At 42.9% G+C, this 25,769-nt stretch overlaps 2 protein-coding genes across 15 annotated transcripts in view; both read left to right on the top strand.

Annotated features, from left to right (window-relative positions):
• Snx31 (sorting nexin 31) overlaps nt 1–17,392 on the top strand; it is a 69,123-nt gene extending 51,731 nt beyond the window's left edge. For 5 of the 13 annotated variants that reach the window (XM_087190680.1, XM_087190681.1, XM_087190682.1 and 2 more), the window contains 2 exons: nt 3,680–3,736; nt 6,422–7,470. In XM_087190680.1, the coding sequence (XP_087046806.1) occupies nt 3,680–3,736; nt 6,422–6,517 (153 nt within the window). In that variant the 3' untranslated portion in view covers nt 6,518–7,470. The other 8 variants (XM_004850168.3, XM_021262697.2, XM_021262704.2 and 5 more) reach the window with 6 other exon arrangements.
• A 553-nt stretch (nt 17,393–17,945) lies between these two features.
• Nucleotides 17,946–25,769, top strand: part of Ankrd46 (ankyrin repeat domain 46) — a 28,752-nt gene continuing 20,928 nt past the window's right edge. The window contains exons 1-2 of one of the 2 annotated variants that reach the window (XM_021262696.2): nt 18,013–18,052; nt 20,443–20,534. The gene's annotated coding sequence lies outside the window, so the exon portion shown is untranslated. Of the gene's footprint in view, nt 18,053–20,442; nt 20,535–25,769 lie in introns of both variants that reach the window. The other variant, XM_004850167.3, reaches the window with a different exon arrangement.

Here is a 25,769-nt window from a genome sequence, read left to right as displayed (position 1 = left end):
ACGCCTTAGCAGATGGGAGAAGCCAGAGAGTAGAAGAAACTCTCAAGTCTTTTTTTTTTTTTTCCTCACTGTAAACTTAACTCTATTTTTCTACACTACATTTATTTATTGGAGGCCCAGTTACTAGAAACTCACTGAAAAAGTTGGTGGGCAGGCTGTAAAGTCAAAAATTACTGAGATTTCAAACTTTTCTAATTACCTTGTCCCCATCATGATATAATCATGTCCCAGATAAGATAGTACAGTTTGATGTTTTAAAAATGATTATAAGTACTAATGCCTGGTTGACATTTTTAAGCTTCATTATTTAATATTATACCAATCTTTAAAAAATACAACAGAAAATAATTGGAAACTTCCCTAGTGTTTTTATTTAAATTTAGTCCTTTATAAAAAGGATCGATAATGTCTTTAGTTTAACCTTAATCTTTACTTGACTTTACAGCTTTTTTTCTAAGAAAATAATTGAGTTTTATACTTACTTCTCTTTCTTGTAGAACTGAAATATCTTCCCAGGGAAAATAGATTCACTGCCTCTTGGTGGTTGAACAATTCAAAATGTTCTGGAGAGTAGTAAATGAAGCAGGCTCTTTTTAAAAGGAGTCATAAAATCCAACCTCTTAGTCAGGGTGAACCCTCTTAGGCTTTGATTATTATATATATAAAAAGAAGGAAGAGAAAAGTAATTAACTGAAGTAGCCTCATTAAAGGGAAGAAGTGCCCTCAAATGTGGTTAGGTAAAACCTAAGCCACTCGATGCAGGAAATATTTGAACAATGAATAGCTAAAGAATTAGCTCAATAAAATGGAGAAGGTAATAATCTATTTAAAGTCCTTAAGAAAAAGAATTGTGCTACATTCCCTAGATTTGCGCACGAATTGAAGTCTTCCATTTACCACTGTGACTAATAGAAAATCAGCATATTAGTCAACACTTTTATATTGCTTTATCCAAATAGTCACTAAGCTTTATTTCCACAAACTATTTCTTTGCTCATTTGGATTCTTGGAAAGAAAAGTTAAGACTCCTCCTCTTGAAAATTGAGTTTACAAAGCGTGTTGTAGGGGTAGTCTGTCTGCATTTCAATCTAGAACTTTGTCTACAAAACCCCTGGGGAGGATGGAACAGATGAGCCATTAGACCTCACAACAAGTGCTGGGCCTCCCCACAAAGGACGGGGAACTAACGCCATTTTGAGCCCTCAAGTAGCTGTGTAAGTGTAAGATGGCGACATTCAGTTTCTTCTAGGCAAACACATAGTCTCAACCAGGAAGTCACTTGTAGGAGGTGTGCACGGATCAGGACCCAGACATCTCCGCGAGGCAGATTCTGCATCCAGACGCATTCTGCACTTTGATAATCTTGAAGAATCTGGATCAATGGGAGAAACTGAGCAATCTGTAACCAAATGAGCCCCCCAAATAAAGTAGATGGTCTCCAGAAGCAGATTAAATCATACCGGGTTTTCCTGTTGATATGAAATGAAGGGAAGAAGAAACTTAGCACTAATTGAAAGTTAATTGGCCTAGTTAGCTTTAGACAATGCTTTCAAAGATAAGACTTGAACTGTTTATGAAGAGGTCACTAAAATTTGAGTAAAATAAATGTGGTAAAGAATGCTGCAACACACAATCACAATAAAAACTTTCTTGTTAAATACTTAAAGGCAATATTAACTACATACAAGAAGTGAAAGGGGATGTAACATTCTTCTTAAAGCTACACCCCTATACAAAAGCGGAAATATTTTGTTAATATTTGCTGCTTTTAACTAGAGCAAAATTACAAAAGTTTGTTTTGCTTGAAAATAAAATTCACTAGTCAGGGTTAGGTTCAGTTCCATATAACAGAAAGTAAGACAAAGCATGTGTCTTAGTCACAGGCACGACAGCGGTTACAGATGGGCCAAGTGCACCAGGCAGCAGAGTTCCAGACCCGGGGGAAGTAATGATGCAGATGCAGAACTGAGTGATCACATTCACAGAAACCACTCTGTAGAAAGAAGAGAAAGTGCAGGAGAACTGGGCTGGGAAACCAGGTTTCGCTTTCCCCAACTTTATTGCCCCTGCTGCAGAAAGCACTTCAAGACGTTCTACAGTAGGTCAAGGAAACTGATTACGTGAGGTCACTTCACATTTTCAGTGGGTTGTATTTTATTTATTATGACGTTGGGAGAGTAAGGAGAGTAAGAGAAAGAAAAATTGTTATGATTTTCCCCCCATGTTCTGTATTTCATAGCACCTGGTCATAAACTGTGATGCAGTATTGTAAAACAATAAAAATAATAGCAAAATGTGGCATCAGAGCATTAACCTCTCATTTACAAAGACTTTTTACCTTACTGAAATATAGGCTTCAAATATGTGAACGTTTCTATTTAAAACCCTAACCTAGCAGGATTCCAGAGTACCGTATATTCCCTTAAAGCAACTGACTTTGCAGCAAAATTAATTTAACCATAGTCAAAGGATAATGTTCGTTTGCAGCGTCATGTCATTTATTCCATTTTTTGTTAAATTTCCCACTGTCTACTTTCACAAGTAATAAGCACTGCTGGGCAGCCTGATCAGCTCACCCCTGTGTTCTGTCATTTATGAAGCCCGTATTTGCCATGTGGTGGCTAGCAACCCAGGATCCAGCGACAAGGAGGAGAAAGGCAATTGGGACAGAGACATTTATGACCACGGCATGATGTGTCCCATGGCTCGCTGGAGAGATGCACAGAATGCTGAGCTCTTTAAGGGCCCTTTTCCCTGGGGAGATGTCTAAGCACTCTGTCTCCCAACCCTGGTGACATCGTGTTTACTGGGTGTGCCAGACACCTCTGCCCACCTGCTCTGTGCCCCATGGACTGACCTGTGTGTGCTGTGACCTTGCTTTCCTTGGGGTCACCCAGTGGGAACCCCAGCAGGAGACTGAAGGTGGAGGGAGGACTAGGTTGGGGGAGAACTAGGTTGGTAGTCGCCTCTCCAGCTCCTGCCCTCCAGGGACTCTGGTTTCACCTCCTGTCCTGAAGGCTCCTGGCCCACAACCCTCAGCCACAGCTGCTCTGGTCCCAGTACAGCTGTCCCTCTCACCCCTGCAGGCCTGGAGGTGCCAGAACCCACCCACCCCCTCCCTCACTGCAGCCCCTTGGGGCCCAGCAGCCCCTCTGGATTTGAACCCCCATTAAATGCTAGTTCAACTGCCCTGTTTAAATACTGCCTTCACTTACCCAGGAGTGTGCTGTGCATCCATGCCCCCAGCCTGGAATCACTTTTACCTTGCGTACCTGAGGTGTAGTCAAGTGTCTTTGAACTGCAGTTTGGTTCCTCATTGGATTAATGGTGCCTTTTGATGAGGCAAAGCCCCTTTTGGCTATGACTCCCCGTATGGATTGGGGCTCTGTGGATTATCTTGAGGTTTAGAAGTAGAGTGCATTTCATTTTGTGTGAAGGCCTTTCAATCACAAAATCCATAGGCAGCCACCAGTGTTAAACACAAAGCTTTGCTTCACTTTTGGGGACTCGATTCTGTAACACGTAGACCCTGGCCCACCAAGGGGAATGGGCAGCTGACAAGCAGGTGGCCTGGCCAGTAAGAGGATTACCTTGCAGGCAGCAATATGCTGGTTAAATGGGTGACTTGGGTGCTGGCTCCTCTGGGTGGTGCTGACTGACATTTTACTCATCTATTTAGCAGATTGAAGTTCCGGGAAAAAGCAAAAGCAAAAAATACCACATTCAACAAAGCAAGGTCTGTGAGTAGTTATATAATTGATGTATCACAATTCTGATAAATCTCCTCCCTTGGCCCCTTTAACCAAGGCCTATTTCCAAGAGTGAGTTGGAATTCTGTGGCTGGGCCAGTTGGAGACCGGCACAGGAGTATAGTAGTTTTGTTGTTCTGTCAGCAGGCTAAGGGCCTGGCATGGCCTTCCCTTCTCCCCTCTTCTTCCTCCTCTTTTCTTCCTCTTCCTCTTCCTCCTCCTCCTCCTTCTTTTCTCTCTCTCTCTCTCTCTCTCTCTGATTGAACCTAGGGCCTTTACACTGAGCTGCATCCCCATCCCTTTTGCTTTTATTTTTTTTTTAGTTTGAGACAGTGTCTTGCTAAGTTGCCCAGGCTGGGCTTGAATTGGTGACCCTCCTGCCTCAGCCTCCCAGAGCACTGGGCTGACAGGTATGCGACACCACTCCAGGCTGAGGGCATTTTTAGGTTAAACGTTTCCAAGAACATAAATTTTTTTTTTTTGGTGATTTTCTTCTGCACCCATGCATTTTTTAAAAATTCCTCTTTCTAGTTTGAGCATTTTAGTATATCTGATATGTTTTAGTTTCATGGGTTTTCAGCAGTGCTGTATAATCAATATAAAACAACTTTGAAGTTTATGAAGTATTCTTTGGAGCATTTAGTTGTGTGTGCCGATAATAAATGTAGAAAAACACAGTAACAGGATTGAGCACCATCATGCTAGACAGCGTTCCAAGCACTGGTATGTGAATTAACACATCTGTCCCCTCCATGATCCTCTGAATCCACCGAGCGAAGCAGCGTACAGAGAGGCTAAGTGACTCCCTCAAGGCTGAACAGTAATCAGTGCTAGCAGGAGGTCAGCAATCTCAGCCCAGGACTGTGATCTTTACTACCTGGCTCTTCTTTTCTATGTCCAAACTCCAGTGTAGGCAAATGAAGGAAAGGTGGCCTCTAAATAGCCTTGGAAGGGGATTGATTACTGACCTCATGCCCACAGAGGGCCTGGTGTGGGGATGAAGTGTTTATAATATGCAGACACACGGGTCCTTCGCGTGAGTGAATGAGCTAAGAAAACAAGACAGCATCAGTGCAAAACTTTGTTTTGTAACAGTGACGTTTTTGGCTGGCCGGGTCAGAGACGGGAGGCAGCAGCTCCACCACTACTGGCTGTGTGTTTTCAGGCAGACCAAAACCCTCTCTGTGCACCAGGGACTCCCGAAGGGCTTTTTAATTTTTCAAAATTAGTACGTGTTTGTATACACAGTGATTACGCCCATCATGGGAGGTGGTGCATGTATGTAACACATTTTAATCCTTTCTTCTCTTTAACACTCCCTTCCCTTCTCACTCCCTCCATCTCTTAGTCCTCTACCTTTTTGCAGAAGATCTGTCTCCCTGCTTCCTATTATCTTTCATTTTGCTCTTTACTTATATTTTGGGTTTGTCACATAAGAGAAACAAAGTGATATTCAAGCTTTATGTGTCTGATTTATTTCACTTAACCTATGGTCTCAAGGTGCACCCATTTTCCTTCAAATGACTCAAGGCTGTCCTTCTTTATGACAGAGTAGTACTCCACGGTCTGTAAACACCGCATTCTCTTTATCCATTCATCTGTTGATGGACAGATGTCATGATACCTGGACCAGGCAGGTCAGCGTCCCATGAGAACACGCAAATCTAGGGGCCCCAAACCTACCGGAGGGGCCCAGCTGTTTGTGCTCACCAAGGCCTCCACATGAGCAGGCTGCACGGTCAGTGTGAGAGCCACTATCCCGCACACAGACATGACATGCAGTGTAACTGCGACGGACGCTGCGGCAGCCTCCCCATATCTGAGCAGGCGGCCGGGAGAAGGGTCCGCTGCGCCTGCGCTGCGTTCCAGCTCATCTCGCAAGGCCCAGCCTGAGCCTCCACAGCCAGAATCCCCGTCTGCAGGCCTCTCACCGCCCGGAGGATGCTGGGAGCCTCGGTGCTCAGTCCCTTTCGTCAAAGACGGCAGAGTATCGCATAGAGCTACTCACCTCCTCCACGTACCGTAAATCCTCTCTGTTCCTGTTAAGGCCTAACACAGCATGCACGCTGTGTCAGTGATTGTCATCCAGAATTGCTTAGGGAGTAAGTAACGACATGAAAAAGCCCACATGTTCAGTGCCGATACAACTTAAAAATATATTTTCCATCAGAGGCTGGTCACATGTATGGATGCAGAACCCCTAGATATGGCAAGGTGACTGCGGGACTCATTTAATCCTCATAATTACCCAGTTGTTACTGTTTCCATCCTTGGTTTATGGCCTATGGACTGAGACAGAAAAGTTACATAACTTGCTCCAGGATGCACAAAGGAGCCAGTTTCTGCATCCCAGCAGTCTTCATGGTTGACAAATAAAATTTGTCTGTTAAGCCCTCTGCCACAGGGATTTTCTATCCAGAAAAATTTCTCACAGAAAAAATATTTAGCCTGTCTGCCTGGCGAGGTGCCCCAGATTGTTTTTCAAATGGGCACCTGACCCAAAATTAAAGCTTTCACAGGATAAAACCATTGAAAATAACCAATGTTCAAACGGGTGCTCCCTTTCTGTTGTCCTTTTCATACTAGTTTAACCTCCTTGAAGTTTTTGTTATTGTTATTATGGAAATCATTTCCTCTCATTTACATTTCTGACCTTTCCATTTCCTTCCCAGCAAAAACAGTATTCTAGTTTTCTATCAAGAAAAAGCAAGATTAAGAGAGCTGAAGGTGACTGTGTTTTTGGAACCATAAAGGAAGAAGATCTTTGAAGAAAAGTCTCACCTTTGAAATGTCCCCTAAGCTATCTGAAGACAGTGAGTGGAAAAGCTTGGGGACTGGAGATGGGCTTCCGACCATTGGGAAATTTCCTGACTTCTTCCTATATCTTCTGACATTAAAATAGACTATAGTCATCAAGACTACCACAGCATTCTATGTACATTTCAAGATTAAAAAGACATAAGAACTAAAGTCATAGAATTTGTTCTTAACAGCTCATAAATCACAAGTGGCAGATTCAAATCAACTAAATGCGAAAGTCACTGCCTTTTTCCCCCTAGAATAGATGCTTACCTGGCTTCATGAAGTCTTTTGCGTGTTCTAGTATTACATAAATGAAAGTCTGGTTCTGACATGTTATCAGTGCATTTGGGGCAGAGTCCTAAAGAAGTGATTCATCAGCTGAGAAAAACTGGGTTCTGTCGAAGAAGAGGAATCGCTGGGGAAGAAACCCACACTTCTCTGACCTGTCCACAGAGCTGTAACAAGGAGGGGTGCAGTGTGGACTTGTTTCCTTACCTAGTTCCGGAGGTGCCAGCATGGGTGACCTCAGCGTCATGTGCTGCTGACCTTTGTGGGTCAGACTGTGTTCTGCCCTTAGAATATTGAATTTGGTTCACTGGTCATCATGCTGTTTTGAATGTTTCTATTTGGGAAAGCAGTAAGGCCTTGTACTTGACATCAAATACCTTTTAAGTCCCTTTGCTTTAAAATTGTGTGTATTTTGTCTCTATGTTTTTCCTTATTGAGTTCTATTATTTTATGGTAATTAATGTAATTATTATAGAATTGGGTATACAATAATTCCCACAATAAAGAAGAGGAACAGAGGAAGCTAATGTAATTAGGAAAAAGTACAATATCTTAATATTCTTTCCTGATTTACATAATGATATAATAAATATGAACTATATTCTACTGAAGAGGATTGATTGATGAAAAGTCTGTGGATGGTCTTTGGAAATGTAGAATCCACTAAAACCTTATAATATCTGTAAATCAGTGCCTATAGCCTAACTTTGAGTACCTTAAAGTTTTATATTTATATTTTAGGTTGTAGTAGATGTTTTCAGATGTTTTGTAGTAGATGTTTTTCAGAGGGATTCACGGACATCCCAGATCATCCATAGAGAGTATATTAATGGGTTAGGAGCATTTTAGATTAAAATGGAAGCTTACGTACTATTTTGCCAATTTAAGAATAGCCAAGGATTAACTTTTTCCCTTTTTTTGTTTGTTTTTGGAGATAGGGTCTCACTATTTTGCCAGGCTGGCCTCAACCTTGCGGCAATCCTTCTGCCTCAGCCTCCTGAAGCTGCGTGCTGGGATTACAGGCATATGTCACCACAGGTCTCTCTTCTTAAAAGGAAGCACATCTACAATATGAGGGGCTGTTGTAGAAATTAAGAGTGCAAAGAGAATTTTTATGGGGGTTAGAAGATGTTTGGAAGAGTTGAACCATATGTGATTGCAGTCGTTGTAGGTAAGAAAAACCATTTCATGTTGCCCATTTCCTGTTTCACCTTGATATATGAGTAGCCACAGACGATGAGTAGCTGGCATCAAAAGTATAGTGTGGGTTTATGTGTCAAAGAAAGTTGGGGCCCATCAGGAAAGCCTCAAGTGGAAGAGAGCCTTGGAGGAAAGAGTAGAGATGGGTGGTCCAAGAGGGGACACCCTAGAAAGAGGGAAGGGCACCCCAGATGGGAAAGTGAGGCTTGTGGTTTTTTGTGGGGTTTTTTTTGGTACTGGAGATCGAACTCAGGTCCTTGCGCTTGCGAGGGCAGTCGGCAGAACCACTGAGCTAAATCCCTGGCCCAAGGCTCATGTTTCGGGAGCTGCAAGCAGACCTGCTCTGTGCTGGCAAAGTTCGCGGTGCAGGGAGCAGTTAGCAGATAAAGCTGAGAGAAAAGAGGGATGAGGTACCCTTGCGTACCCCAAGGGAGCATCTCAATAATGTGAGAGCAGCAGTTTAGTTAGCCCTTAATTGAGAATGGCAAAAACAAAAGCATTGTATTCAACTATTTTTTCTCAAAACATTGAGATTATCATCAATATCAGAACGTGAGAAGAAGACTACAAGTGATGACACGCATTCTACAGTATACAGCATGAGGAGTAAAAGAACTAGGGGAGTGGGGAATAAGATTCCAAACTTCATCTGCAAGATGACATAGATCGGTAAACCTGTGATGGCAGGAGGGGTGACTGCATTAACCCCTTTGTGGATTCCTAGGCCTCTTTTTATCTGGAAGGAGTTTGGGAGCATGAGTCACTTCTGGATCAAAACACTTGAGCATTGGGTAAAGTCAGAAGCCCGACTGCCAGAGTGACCTTCTCTGCCATGGATGCAGGAGATGGCGAGAGACCCTCATTAGTCTAGGGAGGTCCCTCCCCCAGAGCGGCCACCCCAGTGCAGGAGCAGACATCCGCCCGCGAGTCTGTAGGCCCTCTTGACGGCCTCTGGTAACTGCAGGGCCGTGGCCTGGCTTCAGATATGATGAGCCTGATGCTTTTGTCTAGCGATCTGCTTCTCACATCCAGTGTGTCTGTGGGTTTTGGATCCATGGATTCAACCAGCTGTGGATTGAAAATGTAGTTAGGCCGACAGTGATGGCGTCTGTTCTGAACGTACAGACTTTGCCCCTCATCACCATTTGCTAAGCCATGTGGCATGACAGCCACTCACGTAGTGTTTATATGGTATTGGATAATATAAGTAACCTAGCGATGGTGCAAAGGGTACAGAGGAAGTCGGGGGGGGGTCACCTGCAGACACGACGTCATTTCATACCAGGGACCTGGGCCTCCGTGGATTTTGGTTGCCACCCAGGATGCCCTGTAGATACTGACAGACACCGGCACCTGCAGAAAAGGTCCCCAGGCACCTGCACCTTCTCCTGAGGCACTGCATTCACCAGCATCACCTCTGGAAACTGGACAGGAATATGGTTTTACTGCTGTTTATATTCTGAAGTGACTAGCAGAGGCACTTTGCCCACAGACAAGCACACTTGAGTGTGAAGTTTGCACAAAAATCATCATGAGGAGAAAAAACAAGGCAGCTGATGGAACTGCAGTCAGCCCTGTTGTCTGAGCCTGTGGCTCCTGGGGAGGGAAGCAGGCTTGGCCTCTGTTGGCAGAGCTTGCAGAGCTGATGGCCTGCTCGGGCCGGGTCCCCATCCAGGTCAGTGTGTGGTGACCTTACGGCTGGCCCACATCCCCTCATGGACAGCTAAGCACATTTTATGTAAAACATTTTGGTTAGAAATGACCTTAAGATCACCCCAAAACAAAGGTGAGAAGGGCTCCGTGACCTTGCTTTGTGGAAAAGCAAATAGGTGCTGAGCTTTGGTGAGAAAACCGTGGCTGAAATGATCCTAAAATACAAAGCAAAAGGAAACCAAAAAGAAGACTCAGTGACAGTGCAGGGGTGGCTTTGGGGACCCAGGATTGTGAGAGGAAATTGCCAAGAAACAGGTAGGTAAATTGTGCTATCACCAAAAATAAGATGAGCTGAGTTGGAAAAAGTCTGACTAACCAATTATTCCTTAAAAGATAGCTTTGAAGGCCCTGTAATTGTCCTCTTTGCCCACTTTATTGAAGTATAATTGTACTTTGCTTTTAAGTTGCTTTTAATAGCTAGTAGTTAAATTCTGATGAAGCAAATCCGTTGTTTAACAATGTTCCAGAGCTATCGAAAAGCGCACGATGTTGCTGGAAGGCTTGGGTTCGGGTTAATCCTCACTCAGGAGGGCACAGTCCTCAGCTCCTGGATGGTCTTTACGTGGTGTTGCCTTGGAAGGGCTTAGTCATTCAGCTGATTTGATGGTGCTGACCTGAGTGATTTTGCACCACTTCTGCAACAACTGAGTGTGTTTTCTTCCCAGGAATGTGGGACACAGAGTTGGCTGGACTTGCTAATGAGTTTTCCAGCTGTGAACATGAATGTGTAGTTGATGAGTGTGAGCTGGCAGCAGTTGTGTGGGTGGAGGCCCGTGGAACGGCACGCTGAAGTGGTGAGCAGCTTTGCTGTGAACACGCAGGTTCTTGCTCTTGTGTGTGTGTGTGTGTGTGTGTATGTTTGTGTGCGTGCACATGCACACAGTGCTGGGAATTGAACCCAGGGTCTGCTTCACACTGAGTTACATCCCCAACCCTTTTTAATTTTTTTTTAAATTTTGAGACAGGATCTCAGTAAGTCACTAAGTTGTCCAGGCCGGACTCAAATTTGCAGTCCTCTTGCTTCAGCTTCCCAGAGTGCTGGCTGAGGGGTGCTCTTATTCTTGCTGGAAGTGGGTCCCAGCAGAATTTCTGGGGAGCTCCTTTTTGTAATGAATGGGGTCTATTGGTAGAGGAAGAGATAACGGAAATCAACTGTATCTTGGCCCCAATCAAAGGAAGTTCAGAACTTGATTTTCCATTTATCATCCACAGATGATAAATGAAGACTAAAAGAAGTAAAGTGATGGGCCAGGGAATTAGCTTAGTGGTTCTGCCGCCTGCCTCGCAAGGTCCTGAGTTTGATTCCCTGAACCAAAAAAGAAAGAAGTAAAGTGACAATTACTAATTTCTTATGTATGTTGTGCAAGTCGACTGCCTGGAGACAAGTACTTTTAAACATCAGTGATCCTGTTGACCCAAGATGCTGCCGCACCATCGCTGGGGTACATCATCGCTTTAGGGGAAGAAAATACAATTCTAGATCAAAGTTTATTTTTGTGTATCAGCCGAATGTGTATCGCAGCAGTTAAACTTCAGATTCTTACAGGTAACTGCATGCCTATCCTGATGTCCTCTAAGTATTAGTTACTTTTTTTTTCCAGTACCAGGGATTGAACTCAGGACCTTGAGCTTGCCAGGCAGGCGCAGTGCCACTGAGCTACATCCCTGGCCCCTAAGTATTAGTTACTCTTGCGATTAACTATGGGTTTAATGTGTCATGGATGCTCTTTACCCTCTTTTCATCCTTTTTCTCTTTTTGTTTATCAAAATCAAAAGCCAGATGATATGCGATCTGGGGGCTCCCAACGCAGATAGAGAGGAGGTATGAGGCAGTGAATTCACTGTAGGAAAACCCTGAAGCCTTACTGCTCTGTTGGAAACACCCTTACCGGAGACTTTTTAAAAATCTAGTGGATGATTAGCGAAGCCAAAGCACAAAAGGCAGCTATCTCAGACTGTGGCTATAACAACATCTCAAGACTCGGTGGTTTATAAACGACAGATACTTGTTTCCCACAGTTGGGGAGGATGGGACGCCGAAGACCAAGCACCCGCCCTCTGTGTGGTACCAGGTGAGGATTTGCTGTCTGCTTCTGAGGTGGCTCCTGGCTGCTGTGTCCCCTGAGCAGAGAGACTGCTGCGTCTTCATGCCACAGAAGACACTCAAGGAAAAAGCTCACCTCTGCAAGTCCTTTCTAAGGTGATGATTCTGTCCATGAGGGCTTTGCCCTTGTGGCTTAACCTCTTCCTAAATGTCACAGCTCTTAATAAGTTTCAACAAGTCAATTTTTTGGCCTTTCAAGACCTTGGCTACAATGAACTCAATTCGTTTTGTAAGAGACTGTGTAAACTAGAAGATAGACATGTAAAAAATATTTTTAAGGTTTTTAAAAATTAAAATCATTTCTAGTCCTTAAGAATCTTTTCATTCTGGCTGTCTTAAAACAAATGCATAGGCTCCAAGCAATTTCCATTACTTATCCATGTGATTTTCCTTTAGAAATGTCAGCAGTCCCCTTTCCTGGCCGTCAGGAGCTATATTGTTCAGACGATGGATTACTGCAATTGCATTTGCAGGAATGGCTCTCAGTGGGGCCCCAGCCTCCAAGGTCAGTGGACCGTAGCCTCGAGCTCTGCCTTGGCATGGGCTGCACAGTTCTCTACAGGTGGAAATGAAAGCACAGGATTCTGAGAAAAGAGCAGAATTGAGGCAAGGTCTAACATGAGAAAGAGGCGCACTTTGCTTCCATCTGAATGATCACCAGGAGCTCATTTTGAGATGAAGGAGAGAGTTAAGATCCCTCTAAGCCCGAATTTGCAGCAGAGTTTGAGTCCCTAGGGTGACCTAAGCCTCACAGGAAAGCTGAAATGAGCTATTTACCAACACAGACGATGGGAATCTTCTCAGCTGCTCATTATCTGTCTGAGCAGACTTCCCCAGGCTTCTGGGAACCAGCATGAACCCTTAGCTTTTCCTGTACCCAGACTTAACAAGCCCTGAACTGTCACAGTCTCTAAGGAGCAGAATTTTGAAAGGGCTTGAGAGAAAATGTGAGGCTAGAAAGAAACAGAGAAAAGGCAAGACCAGCCTGGACCAGGAGCATTTCCCATATTATCTTCTGTTGCCCTTCCTTTTTCGCTCGCTTCTGAAAAAATTTATAAGCCTATTGATTTTCAGTTTCTGGGCATGTTTTAAAAATGAATGACCAAAGATGTGGACACCATCATTTCTTATGTGCTTAGGAGAGGTTTTGTTTTGTTATTTAATTGACATTTTTTGTGATCTGCACATGCTTTCAAAGAGACTATTTCTTAGGAGCATTGGAACTCAAGTTCTCAAATATCCTGCATCCCAAGCAAAATTCTACTTTCAGCAGCCTAATAACTCATATCCCATTGTTCAGTTACTTTGAGATCTGCTGGGCACAGGCCTATCTTTTCACCAGAGTTCCTGTAACTGAAGAGCCAGAGAGTATGGAACCAAGGTAGTTTATACATAGGGAGGGGACACGGACTACTACCCCCAGACTCTTAGCCTAGGAGGAGAACTCAGAAGTGAGGCATGGAGATTTTATACAATTTCCGCTTGAAATACTTAAATGTTTAAGTTCCACCCAAGCTGAAGGCATGGCAGTGAGATGGGAGAACATCCCTCTGGCCCTCATTATCCCCTGACCTGAATCCCAAACTTGCTTCTGCCTCTAGCTGTCAATGTGAGTCCAGGAAAGTTGCCTAACTTAGGTGGCCCTCAGTTTCTCACAGGCCAAGTGGGGTAAGAGCCTGTGGGTGTGCTGCACTGTTCTGCTCTCCTTGGAAAATTGGCTACATTGGTGTTATTGTTTATATCTAGTTATCCCTCCAAAGTCTCATGCACTCAGAGGTGGGGTTTTTGAAGGGTGATTGGATTATCCAGGCTAACAGACTTACTATTAAGAGGTGGGATCTGGTCAAAAGAGCCAGGTCCCTGGGGTCTAGGCCGGAAGGGTTTATCTTCCTCCTGACTCCTCCCTTCACACCCTACTTCCTGCCACCATGCTCCTTTGTCATGCTGTCCTGCCCAGCTGATGATGGACTGAGGCCTCTACAAACTACTATGAGCCAAAATAAACCTTTCCCCCTTTTGGTTGTGGGTGTCAAGTATTTTGTTCCAAGGATGCAAAAGGGAACAAAACAATTGGGAATTACATTTCCCAGCATCCTCTTTCCTAAATGGCTCCAGTTTAGAATTGGCCCAAAGATAGAGTAAGAGAAGGGTCATTACTTTCTATAGGTCTTTTCACAATCACAGGGTGATACACAGATGCAAAGATACCAGGCAGTTTCCAGTTTGTCCTTGACTCCCCCCTCCCTACATCCAGCTCTTCTTGACTACTGGCTCTGGTGAACATGAGAGCCTCAGGCCTGCCACCAGACACTTGGTGGAGAACCCTAGAAGCAGTAGTAGCTACAGACGAAACAGCTCCTACTTCAGTGAGGTCAAACCAGGTTTGGCTTCCCAGACTCCTCGGACAGACTAGCCTGTGGCTTTTTATTGATTTTCCACACCCCCCAAACCTTCACTTCCGGGACTCCTAGCACAGTCATGTAAGGTGCAAATCTGTCATCCTATACTATATATATCCTATATACATCCTATACTATACTATACTATGTCCCTGCCCAGGCCCAGAATTTCACAGTCATCTTTAAAGGATTTGCACAGCATTGCTTAAACCTTTGCAAAAACCTTTACCAAAGATGAGTTACTTAACTTTTGGAGGGGAAGGGTAATTGGGGTGAGGCATTCTGTCTATTCCTGTCAAGTGCATTGTTTCTTCTATCTGTGGTGTTGGCATGTGTGGGTGCATGCAAACCAAAACAACAAAGGGTTCTGCAGACAGAACCAGCTCCCTTCCTCCTCCTAGGGCTCCAGCTTTTTTCTTAGTAGCTTCAAAAATTCGGCATCTAAGATGTTTGTTTTGCAATTAACAAAGGGAGAGAGCCCATTCTGAATGTTTTGCTTGAACATTTCCTAGTGATGCTGGTTGCAGGAGGGAAATATTATTCTCCTAGGCTTCAGTTTTTCCTCTAATAGTTTTGCAAAGATGAAGGCTGGCACACACACGTGTCATATTTTTTTCTGGTGGTTTAAATGTTTACAGCTGTTAAGGAACTGAAATGAATCTAGCGCTGGTGAAGATAAATACGGGCTACTTGCCGCAGATCCAGCAGCTTGGGGCTATGCTAGGAAGCTATGGTAGGCCCAAAGACTCCTGACTCACCCGTCTTGGGTTGAGAAGGGAGACCCTTGAATGCTGTACTTTTTTGGAGCATGTCTCCCCCTCGTGGTCATTCGTTAGTACTACAAAGAAACAACATACACTCTGGAACATGACAATAAATAAAGCTCAAAAACAAGGACATTCATTCCTCTTATTTTGCAAGTATGGCGTGTTTTGTGGGGTTTTTTGGGGTTTTGTTTTTTGTTTTTGTTTTGTAACGGCAATCGAACTCGGGACCGTGCGCTTGGGAGGGAGGCAGCGGAACCACTGAGCTAAATCCCCAGCCCAAGTATGTTATGTTTTATCTCTTCTTTCTGCATCTCTTTCTGCAGAGGCAACTAGTTACACCAGGATAATGGCTAGATTGCTTTGAGTCTCTTCTGGTAAGTGTTCAATGTTTTTGAAAGTCTTCTGTATTTTCTGAGACTATACAAGAACATATATTCAGTATATATGAATATATGTATACTGAAAAGAAGAGAACTAAAAAACGAAAACTTCCTAAGTGAAAATTCTACCCAGGCATGGTGGCACATGCATGTATTTCCAGCTGTGTGGGAGGCTGAGGCAGGAAGATCGAAAATTTGAGGACAGCCTGGGCAAGTTAGTGAGACTTGTTCACAATATAATTGTAAAAGGGATGGGGATATAGCTCAGTGTAGAGTGCTGGCCTAGCATGAGTGAAGCCTTGGGTTTAATCCCCAGCACTGCAAAACAAAATCCAAAAAACCAAAAAACTTCTACTCCAAGCAAATGTTTTCTTTCCTTCAGTCTCTCACTCACTATTCAAAGATATTGTTGCCTTTTTATTCAAATTAGGTCCCAAATTGTTTGCTTTCAAGAGTATTGCTCTTCTTTCCATTAGTAACTTTTATCCAACTTGCAATTAAGCTTATGCCTCTCTACTGGAAATCTCACAATCAGAACTTGGGACCAAATAGATTTTTGGAATGAGAACAAAGACAGATTTGCCTGAAGAGAATGAAATTTAAGCTTCAAGGCCTTTATGGAAGGCTGATTCACCATCCCTCAAAGACATCCATGTCTTTGTCCCCAGAACCTATGAATATGTCAACATATGGGGCTTTACCAATACGATTAAGATTGTGAGATGGGATGATTATCCTGGATTAGCCACAGTGCCAAGTGTAAACACCAGGTTTCTTATAAAGCAGGGGAATCAAAGTTAGAGAAGATACAAGAATGGAAGCAGAATCCAGAAAGAGGGAGGAAGGGGCCACAAGCCAAGGGACCAAGGTGGCTTCTAGAAGCCAGAGAAGTAAGGACTCGGATGCTCCTGAGAGTCTCCAGAGAAACCACAGCCATGCCCACACTGATTTTAGTCCAGTAAAAGTGACTGTCGCCTTCTGACCTCCTGAACTGTAAGTTAAATAATTGTCATTGTTTTAAGTCATTAAATTCATGGTAGTTTGTTACAGCGACAATAAATTTGTGGTTGTTTGTTATAGTGACAAGAGGAAACAAATGTAAGCAGTTCCTTGTATAGGCCACTTCCAAGATCCCTCAAATGTGTTCTTGTGATTGTATATTTTTGTAAATTTTGCAAAATTAAAATATTTTAATCACCATCGATGAAGATAGCTGCCTCTCCCTGCTCAGACTTCCTGAGATGTCCTCCTCTGCTTGAGCAGCACTAGGTGACCACGGGCATTTTTGGGTCCTGGCTAAGCAGAGAAGTTAGGGATACTTTGGTTTGCATTTAGTGGGATATATTCATGTGGTCTATTCCAAGCAGCATGGAGATGTTGCTGGAGTGTAAGAATAGTTCCCAGGAAGATCCCCAGGGCCCGCTGTGTCAGAGTCCCCAGGTGTGGTTGACATGAAGGAATCGTAAAATATGCATAGCAGGCAGTTCATTCCCATTCTCATTGGAAGAAAACAACCTGCCATCACCGTCCCTAATTTTTAAAGAGTGAACAAAAGCAGTATTTGTTGAAGAGGAAGAGATAAATTTTCAGAGAAATGATGAACAGACTGTCAGATCATCCGATAACCCGACTGATGAAGCATAAATTGTATAAACACAATGAGGAAAGGTTTTAATTCCCTGCTGGTTTGATACAGTTTACAGGCATCAGCAGAGATATTAAAAATAATGACCACAAAGAGTCATCACTGACCTCAATGACAGATGGATTAATGTGTCATCAAACTGAAGGGTAATGTTTGGGATTAGTCACTGCATAAAAAACCCAAAATTCCCCGAAGCCTTATAATTCTCATGTGAAAGAAATGTGATAGAGATTTCTTCAAATTTGGCAACAGTCGAAGCACTTACATGACCTCATCAAGAACAAGCTAGACTGGGCCAATGGCCCTAGAATGGATGGAGAGACTCCCCGAGGGCGGCTTGGTGGGGTGAGGGGGCCTCAAATCGGAGGAGCGATGGTCGCTGTTGTGCAGGGGACGTCACGGGGGGGGGGGGGCGAATTGGTAAACTAACAACAGAAAAAGGGTTTGCACGAAAGAATGCTGCAGTAAATAAACTTTTTAGTTTTGACTGTACACACGTTGCAGTTAAGTCAAACAGTCCTACAAATTGGGGCGTGAACATTTGTTTGCAAACAAACCCAGGGTCATATTTTGGAATAAGAGCAGCCAGCCATTCGTTGCTATCGCTAACATGTCAGTTTGGGTTCCCTGTTAGATCCGCCTCGCAGCCAGCAGCTATTAATTGATGTTTATGGCACCTAATACAACTGCCCTTGCCTTTGAAGCCTCCATTTAGCAGAAAGTGGGTAGGACGTATATGTAGAAAAGGAGGTGAAAAGCGCAAAATGCTCCCTGGGCTCAGAACGGAAAACCTTGGCAGGTTGTCTTTTTTTTCTCTAGCTGGGAACTTCGCCTCCTCTGGAGCCGGCCGAGCCGCTGGGCGGGCCTCCCACCTGCAGGGGGCGCGCCGACCGCCGCGACGCGAGTCCGCTCTGGCCAGGGGCTCCGCGCGCTTCTGTGGCCGGCGCCTCCTCTCCCGCCGCCCGGAAGGTGCAGCTCCTGACGTCGCCGCTGTTCAGGTCGCAGGTACCTGGGCCGGGGCCCGTGGGCAGCAGCTGGGTGGGCGCCACGGATGCGGGCCCCGAAGGCCCGCAGAGCCTGGTCGGTCCGCGGGGACAGCCGGGCCAAGGAGGCCGTCGCGGGTCTGGGTGGCGTCCTCGCGGGCGGAGCGGGCGGCGAGGCCGGGGACAGCGCGGCGGGGGCAGGTCGCTCCGGGGACCCGCGGTTGGGCGGGCGGGGCCTGGGCGCCGTCGGGAGCCTCAGGGTGCAGTGGTGACAGCGGGGTTCGCACACCTTGCACTGAGGCCTCGCATTGCCCAGACGCAAATCGGTTCTCTCCAGGTTTTCCAGCACTATCTCGAGAAAAAGGGTTTCTTCTTTAGCACGCCCCGCGCTCTGTTCAGAATTGGCCTTGGAACATAATAACTGAAAAAGATATACCACTGAAAGCTGGACGCGGTGGCGGCACCATTGTAATCTCTGCACTCAAGAGAGGCTGAGGCAGGAGGATTGCGCGATTTCGTGGCCAGCCCGGCCTACATGATGAGTTCAAGGATAGCCTAAACTATGTAGCCTGAGACTCACTTTCAAAAAACAACAAAACAAAACCATTGAACAGTAACACTTCCAACTCCTCAAAAAGTAACAGCAGGGGCCAGGGATTTAGCCCAGTGGTTCCTCCGCCTGCCTCGAAAGCAAGGTCCTGAGTTCGATACCGGTACAAAAAAAAAAAAAAGTAACAGCGTTATCTAGTCCCTTGTTGAAGAGCTGGTGTGGGGGATGATTTTTATATTACAGGAATAGCAGTCTTTAGTGCTTGTTTTGTGTTCAAACATTGTGTCATGTGATTTAAATGTTACTACCTTAATTTAATCATTGCAGCAGCCGTATCTGGCACCATTTCCAGCTTGCAGAATAGGAAACTGAGGCACAGAGAGCCAAAATTAACTTGTCCAAGGTCAGACAGCAGGGAGAGGATGAGCTAGATTTGAGTCTCATTTCATTTCTCTGTTTTCTCCTTGCTACTGTTACCTATCCAAACTTGGTCATGTTCTGTGCAACTTTTTTTTCTTAATTTGACTTGTAGCCTGAATTGATTGCTCTCAGACATAATGTTCATGGCTGTATGCAAGAGACCTGAACTAGCAAAAAAAAAAAAAGTTTACTAGTTAAGGATTATAGTGATAGTAAGTTAAAATTGTACTGAGGTCCTCACTACATCAGTCTAGTTTAATTTGAAGTAGAGACTGGTGTGGTTGGTTGTAACGTGCATCATTACTTGTGAGCTTGTTTTAGTGAGCTCACTTTACCTTTGCAGTGTTGTTAGCAGCATCAAAGGGAAGGCCAAGATTTTTCCAGGGCAGTAAGTTAATATTTTACGGGATATAGGAAAGGCATTGGAGAATGGCCGTGAAATCATGAGTGTCCCAACTCTTTTCACTTTATCAGGATTTAACAGTTTGCATATTCAGTCTTCACACAGCAAATATGTATGCACTCTACCTTCCCTGGGCAGGTGCTGTTCCAAGCACTAGGGAAATACGAGTGACCAAAACAAAAGTCCTTGTCCTCATGAAGCTAACATTCCACTGGAGGAAGGTGAGGACAATCAACAAAATAACTTTTTAAGAATTAAAATATGGGGCTGGGGATTTAGCTCAGTGGTTCTGCCGCCTGCCTCGCAAGCACAAGGTCCCGAGTTCGATCCCCAGTACCAAAAAAAAAAAAAAAAAAAGAATTAAAATATGTCCAGTTGTAAGGATTGCAAAGAAGAAAAATAAAGCAGTGAAGGGGAATAGGAAGTGCCAGATGCGGTTGTAGATGAGGAATGGTGCGTGGAGAGCACTCTTAATACTAAAGGAGTGGGTGACGCCTGCGGTCATCAAGAGGAGGAGCAGACCAGGCAAGTGCAAACCCAGGTACCTTGCTGACCGAGGAGAACCAGCAAGGACCCTGTGGGTTTGAGCAGGAGGGAGGAATATGGCCAGAGACCTAAAGGGTAAAGACTGGCAAAGACTTTGACCCTGACAGAAAGGGAGGTGGTTGGAGGGACTTGAGCAGAGGAATGAGGAGATCTAACAGATCTTTGAAGGATCGCCCTGGCTGCTGTGTCCAGAATGGACTGTGAGTTCGAGAATGGAAGGAGAGACCCATTAGCAGGTTGGTGCAATGATGGTGGCAGTGACAGAGGTGCCATAATCACCGCTGCTCACAGGGGGTTTGTTCTAAGACACCCAGTAGATGCCTTGGATAGTTCTGAACTCTGTGTACAGTATATGCATACCTGTGTGTCTTGTATATGCATACCTAGGACAGAATTGACTGTGAATTGGCATAGTAAGAGATTAACAGTAATAAAGTAAAGCAATTATACTGTAATAAAACATATATGAATGGGGTCTCTTGCTTTCTCTCAGAACAGCTTATTGTACTGCACTCCTCATTTTCTTGTGATGGTATGAGATGATACAGTGTCTGTGTGGTGAGAGGAAGCAGGTGAATGTCACAGGTAAGTGACAAGAGAGACCTGAGAGAAAAAAAAACCAGTTAGCATTGTGATGCAAGCTGCTACACAGAAGTTCCCTGAGAATCAGCACTGCAGTCCCAGTGATAGCTGAGAAGGCTTCTGAGTAAGGGCTGGTTGTGTATACCAAGAGGATACGCTGGATGAAGAATGATTTGTGTCCAGTTCGGAGCAGATTGCTTGAAATTTCATCACATTATGCAGAATAGTGCTTGAGTTAGAATTTAGGAATTATTTCTAGACTTTTCCATTTAATATTTCAGACTGCAATGGACTGGGTTATTACAATAGGAAAACTAACCTTGGATAAGGGAGGCCTACTATCGTAAGAGACTGTCCTACTTTGGATGAATCAGACAGGATTTGCTGATGGGTGGTTGGGCAAGAGAAAGTGAGTGGGGCTGGACTCATGGCCTCAATGCCATTGCTGATGGGGAGATGGCGAGGACTGAGGGTGGGGAGGCATTGGGAGGTGGGTGGAGCAGGAATCGGTTTAGTTTAGTTAGGGCTGATATGCTGTGGAGTTATGAGTTCAAGGGAGAGGTCTGAGTAGAAATAGAAATTTGGGAATTGTTAGAAGAAAGCCATGGGACTATGGATCTAGTCAGAGAAAATGAGGATTGAGCCGTGTGTGTGGCTCTCTGCATTCAGAAGCTGGTGTGATGAGAGCCTCAGAGGAGGCTGAGGAGGAGAATCTTTTGAAGGGAGAAGGGAAAAGTGTGATTGTGGAGTGCTGAAGGCCAGAGGGAGAGTTCCAGGGGGAAAGTGATCAACCATATTGCTTCCCATGGATTCCACAAGCCAGGTGGGATGGAGACGAGGAGGTGATACTGGGCTTAACCAGGAAGATTATTGGTCACCTTGCATGAGCATTTTCAAGAGAACGGTGAAGTGAAAAACCAGACTGATATAGCTTGAAGAGGGACGAAGGAAGATTTTTCCAAGTGGAATTGAAAATTGCAAATATTGGGCAAGTCTTTGGGGGAAAACTAACTGAATCTTTTATATAGAAATTATTTGAAAGCAGTGTAATCATTTCCACAGTAAATTTTTATTTCTAACTTAAGCTACTTAGCAGCTAAACTTGGACTATATTAGCAAGTCACTGGTAATAATAATGCAGAATTAACTTGTATGTTAGGTATGAGTTAGTGAGTCCAGCCTATACAGACAGGAGATTTAAGTTCTACCTCTTGAAGAGAAGTGTATCAAAGAATCTGTGGGCATATTTTTAATCCCCACACTGTACTTAGCTAATGATATGAGTAGTTCATAGAAAATTCAAGAGAACCTCTAGTTGTATTCCTAGAACTAGTGAAGAGTTCAACAAGGTTGCTGATGTGAAATCAACATAAGTGCATTCATTTAGTAGTAACCAAGTTAAAGTTGAATTTTTCAAAAGACCCCAATTGTAGCAAATATAAAAGCAATAGGTTACTTAAAAATAAAAATTTTTTAAATGTCTGATACTTTCATGGAAAAACAAATATTAAAAGATAGCAAAGAATACGCATATGTTTATGTTCAAGGGTGGGATGACTCAGTGTAGTAAACAAAAATGTTAGTAGGGTCTGTGTGACACATGACAAAGTAATCCTAATGTCTAGATGGAGTTAAAAATGGCAAATAGTAGGTAAGGTGATTTTGAAGAACAGATTAAGGAGACTCACCATATGAGACATCAAGGACTATTGTAAAACAAAAGTAATTAAGACAGTTTGCTATTGAAACATATATATCCCATAGACTGATGGACAGAACAGCTGTGTTAGAGCTACATTGTTCAGTATAGTAGCTGTGACCATATATAGCTTTCTGTTACAGCTTTTTGAGACAGGATTTCACTATGTAGTTCAGGCTGGTCTTGAACTCATGTGTAACCCAGGCTGGCCTTGAACTCACAGTGATCATCCTGCCCCACCCTCCCAAGTGCTGCGATTATAGGCATGTACTGCCCATATGTCTATTTTGTACCTAGCATTAATGATGGAAACACTGGTTCTCGGCACTCTGATGTTCTGGTATTTAATACTGTTTTTTAAGTATTTTTGATATATCTTTGTTGGGGTTGCATATTTTTTTAAATCTTAAATATTTTATCTGCTGGGGTGCCTATGTTTGCTTAACAGTGTTCTTCTGTATTTCCATAATCTCAAGAAAGAATTGTCAAAGCAAAACTTTTATTACAAAAGCTCAGAGACTTTCCAAGCAAAGTTCCAAATCGGATATACTGATATTAATTCATGTAATCCTGTTGAAATTAATAGATGAAATTGGAAATTTTTCTTTGACACAAAAGCTAATGCTCGTTATCGGTAAGATTGTAGTTTCTGCAAAAATAAAGAAGTAATGAGAGAGAAAGATCCTAAAGAAAGAGATGGAACATTTGAAGATGAAGGAATCAGAAGATGTAGAATTGGAGTACTATTATGTTGCTTCTAGTTAACATAGAGTTTTCAGCAGCCTGAAAAATTTTCACAAAAAATATGTTCACCTGAGTTTAGAAAAATACTTGGTATGCTAAAAGAGCAAAGAAAATGGAAAAAAATATCCTCAATTCGAATCACAAAAAGCAAAAAAAGAAATGTCAAAGTTAAAAACAAAGAATAAGGGCATCAAGTAAAAAACAGTAATGAATATGCTAGCTTATTAACCCAACTACAGCTATGAGCATTTTAAATGTCAGTGGTCTAAATGTACAGAGATTGTCAAAACGTATCAAAAAGCATGACCCCCCATGAATACATGAATCAAAACTACACTGTACCTCATAAATATATATATAAATATTATGTCTCAAAAAATAATAAAACAAGACGGTTATATGTTATCTACAATAAATACAGTTTAAAGCTAATTTCATGAATAGATTAAAAGTAAATGGATGTTTCACCTTCTCTTGCTGAGACAAAATACCTGACATATACAACTTAAAAAATTTATTTGGCACATGATTTCTGACCATGGCCTGCTGGTTCCAAGGCAGAAAAATCATGGTGGGCCTGTTCACCTCATGGCAGCGAGAAGTAGAGGCAAAGAACTCAAGAAGAGATATATTCTTCAGAGCCACCCCCACCCCACGCCACGTACTAGCTTTCTCTCACTAGGCCCCAGCTAACATTCAACTATTAACCCCAGTGGTTTTATTAATCTGTTGATGAGGTTAGCACCCTCTTGATCTAATCTTCCGAAAATCCCATCTCTGAACACATACGCCTTTTGGGAGGCATTTTTGGTCCACACCATAACTGATACACTATTTTTTTAAAGCTGTATCAGCCATATTAATTTCAGACAGAGCAAACTTCAGAGCAAAGGAAGTTAACAAGGATAGAGACATTATGTAATGATAAATGGGAACAATTCTTCAAGAAACCTAACAGTTTTAAGATATATGTGTCCCAAAACAGCATCAAAATGAGTGAAGCAAAAACTGGTATGATAGCAAGGATCAGTAGATGAATGTATTCTAGTTGGACACTTCAGCACTTCATCAGAAATGGACAGATCCAGCAGATGAGAAATCATTAGGACTTACTTGAACTTAGCAGCACCATTAATCAACTGAATATAATCGCTGTCTATAGACTACTTCATCCAAAGCAGCAGAACGCACATTCTTCCCAAGGTTACACGGAACAGTCGTCAAGGTGGATTCACCATAACCATGGCCATAAAACACCTCAACAAATGTGAAAGAATATAAATAATACTCTCTGCTCTCAGACCACTAAAGAATTGAATTAGAAGTCAGTAATAAAAGAATAGCTGGAGAATCCTCAAATTCAAGCTTGGAGATTAAGTAACATGTGCCTCAAAGAAGAAGCCTCTAGAGAAATTAATAAATATTTTGAACCAAATGAAAATGAAAACACAACTTATCAAAGTCTGTAGGATATAGCAAGAGCAGTGCTTAGAGGGAAATTGATTGCATGTGTTGGAAAAGAAAGATATAAAATCAATAATCTGAGTTTGCACCTCAAGCTAGAGAACAGAACAGTAAAATCTAAAGTGAGAAGATTTATAAGAATTAGAGTAAAAGTCAAAGAAATTGAAAATCAGTATAATCAGTGAAACCAAAAGTTGTTTGTTTTTTTTAAAGATCAATAAACTAGATAGGTGGAAAAAATGAGAGAGTATACAAACTACTAATACCAGAAATGACAAGACACCACTTAAGAGCCAATGGATGTTAAAAGACTAATAAAAGGGCCAGGGATTTAGCTGAGTGGTTTCGCTGCCTGCTGCACAAGTGCAAGGACCCAAGTTGGATCCCTCGTACCAAAAAAAAAAAAAGAATAATAAAAGAATACTGTGAATAACTGTGTCCATAGAGTTTGTAACCTAGATGAAATGGACTGGTTCCTTGAAAGGTATAGTCTATCAAAATTCACACAAGAAGAAATAGACTATCTGAATACGGCTGCGTCTGTCAAAGAAATAGAAAAAAAAATTAACCTTTTAAAACAGTACCAGGCCCAAATGGATTCACTGGTGAATTCTATCAAACATTTAAGGAAGAAGTTACACCAGTTGTCTACAGCCTCTTTCAGACCGTAGAAGTGGTGGAAATACTAACCTCATTCTACAAGGTCAGTATTAACCTAATACCAAAACCAGACAAAGACATTACAAGAAAAGTATAAGATGGTATTGCTCATGAATGTACATGAAGAAATCTTTAGCAAAACCCAACCATCTTAAGAATTATGCACTAACATCCATGGCATTCATCCCAGGTTTGCCAGGATGGTTCAGCATTTGAAAGTCAGTGAATGTAATTAATCACATCAGCAGGCTAAAAAACAAAATTCACCTGATATTCTTAAATCCAGAAAAAGCATTTAACAGAGTTCAACATTGACTCATGATAAAAAACAAAAACCTCAGTAAACTTGGAATGAAGGCAAGTTTTCTCAGTGCAGTAAGAAATATTTACACAAAGCCTAGAGCCAGCATCTTACACAATGGTGAGAAAATTGAAGCATTCCTGCTATGATCAGCAACAAGGAGCTTATTTACAATGTTGTGTTGGAAGTCTTAGCTAGTGCTGCAAGACAAGATAAATGTTGGCAAGGAAGAAATAAAACCATCTTTGCTTGCTGATTATATGGTCACGTATGTAGAAAATCTGCAAGAATCGAGAAATTACTGGAACTAATAAGCGGTTATAACAAGGTTGCAACATACAAGGTTAATAAAGAAAAAAATCTAGGACCT

The sequence above is a fragment of the Heterocephalus glaber genome, unplaced genomic scaffold (assembly GCF_053883595.1).
Source record: "Heterocephalus glaber isolate CG9 unplaced genomic scaffold, H.glaber_assembly_v1.0 deba00001555, whole genome shotgun sequence".
Lineage (NCBI taxonomy): Eukaryota > Metazoa > Chordata > Mammalia > Rodentia > Bathyergidae > Heterocephalus > Heterocephalus glaber.
The sequence above is the reverse complement of the archived record's forward strand: the minus strand, read 5'-3'. Positions and strand labels throughout refer to the sequence as shown.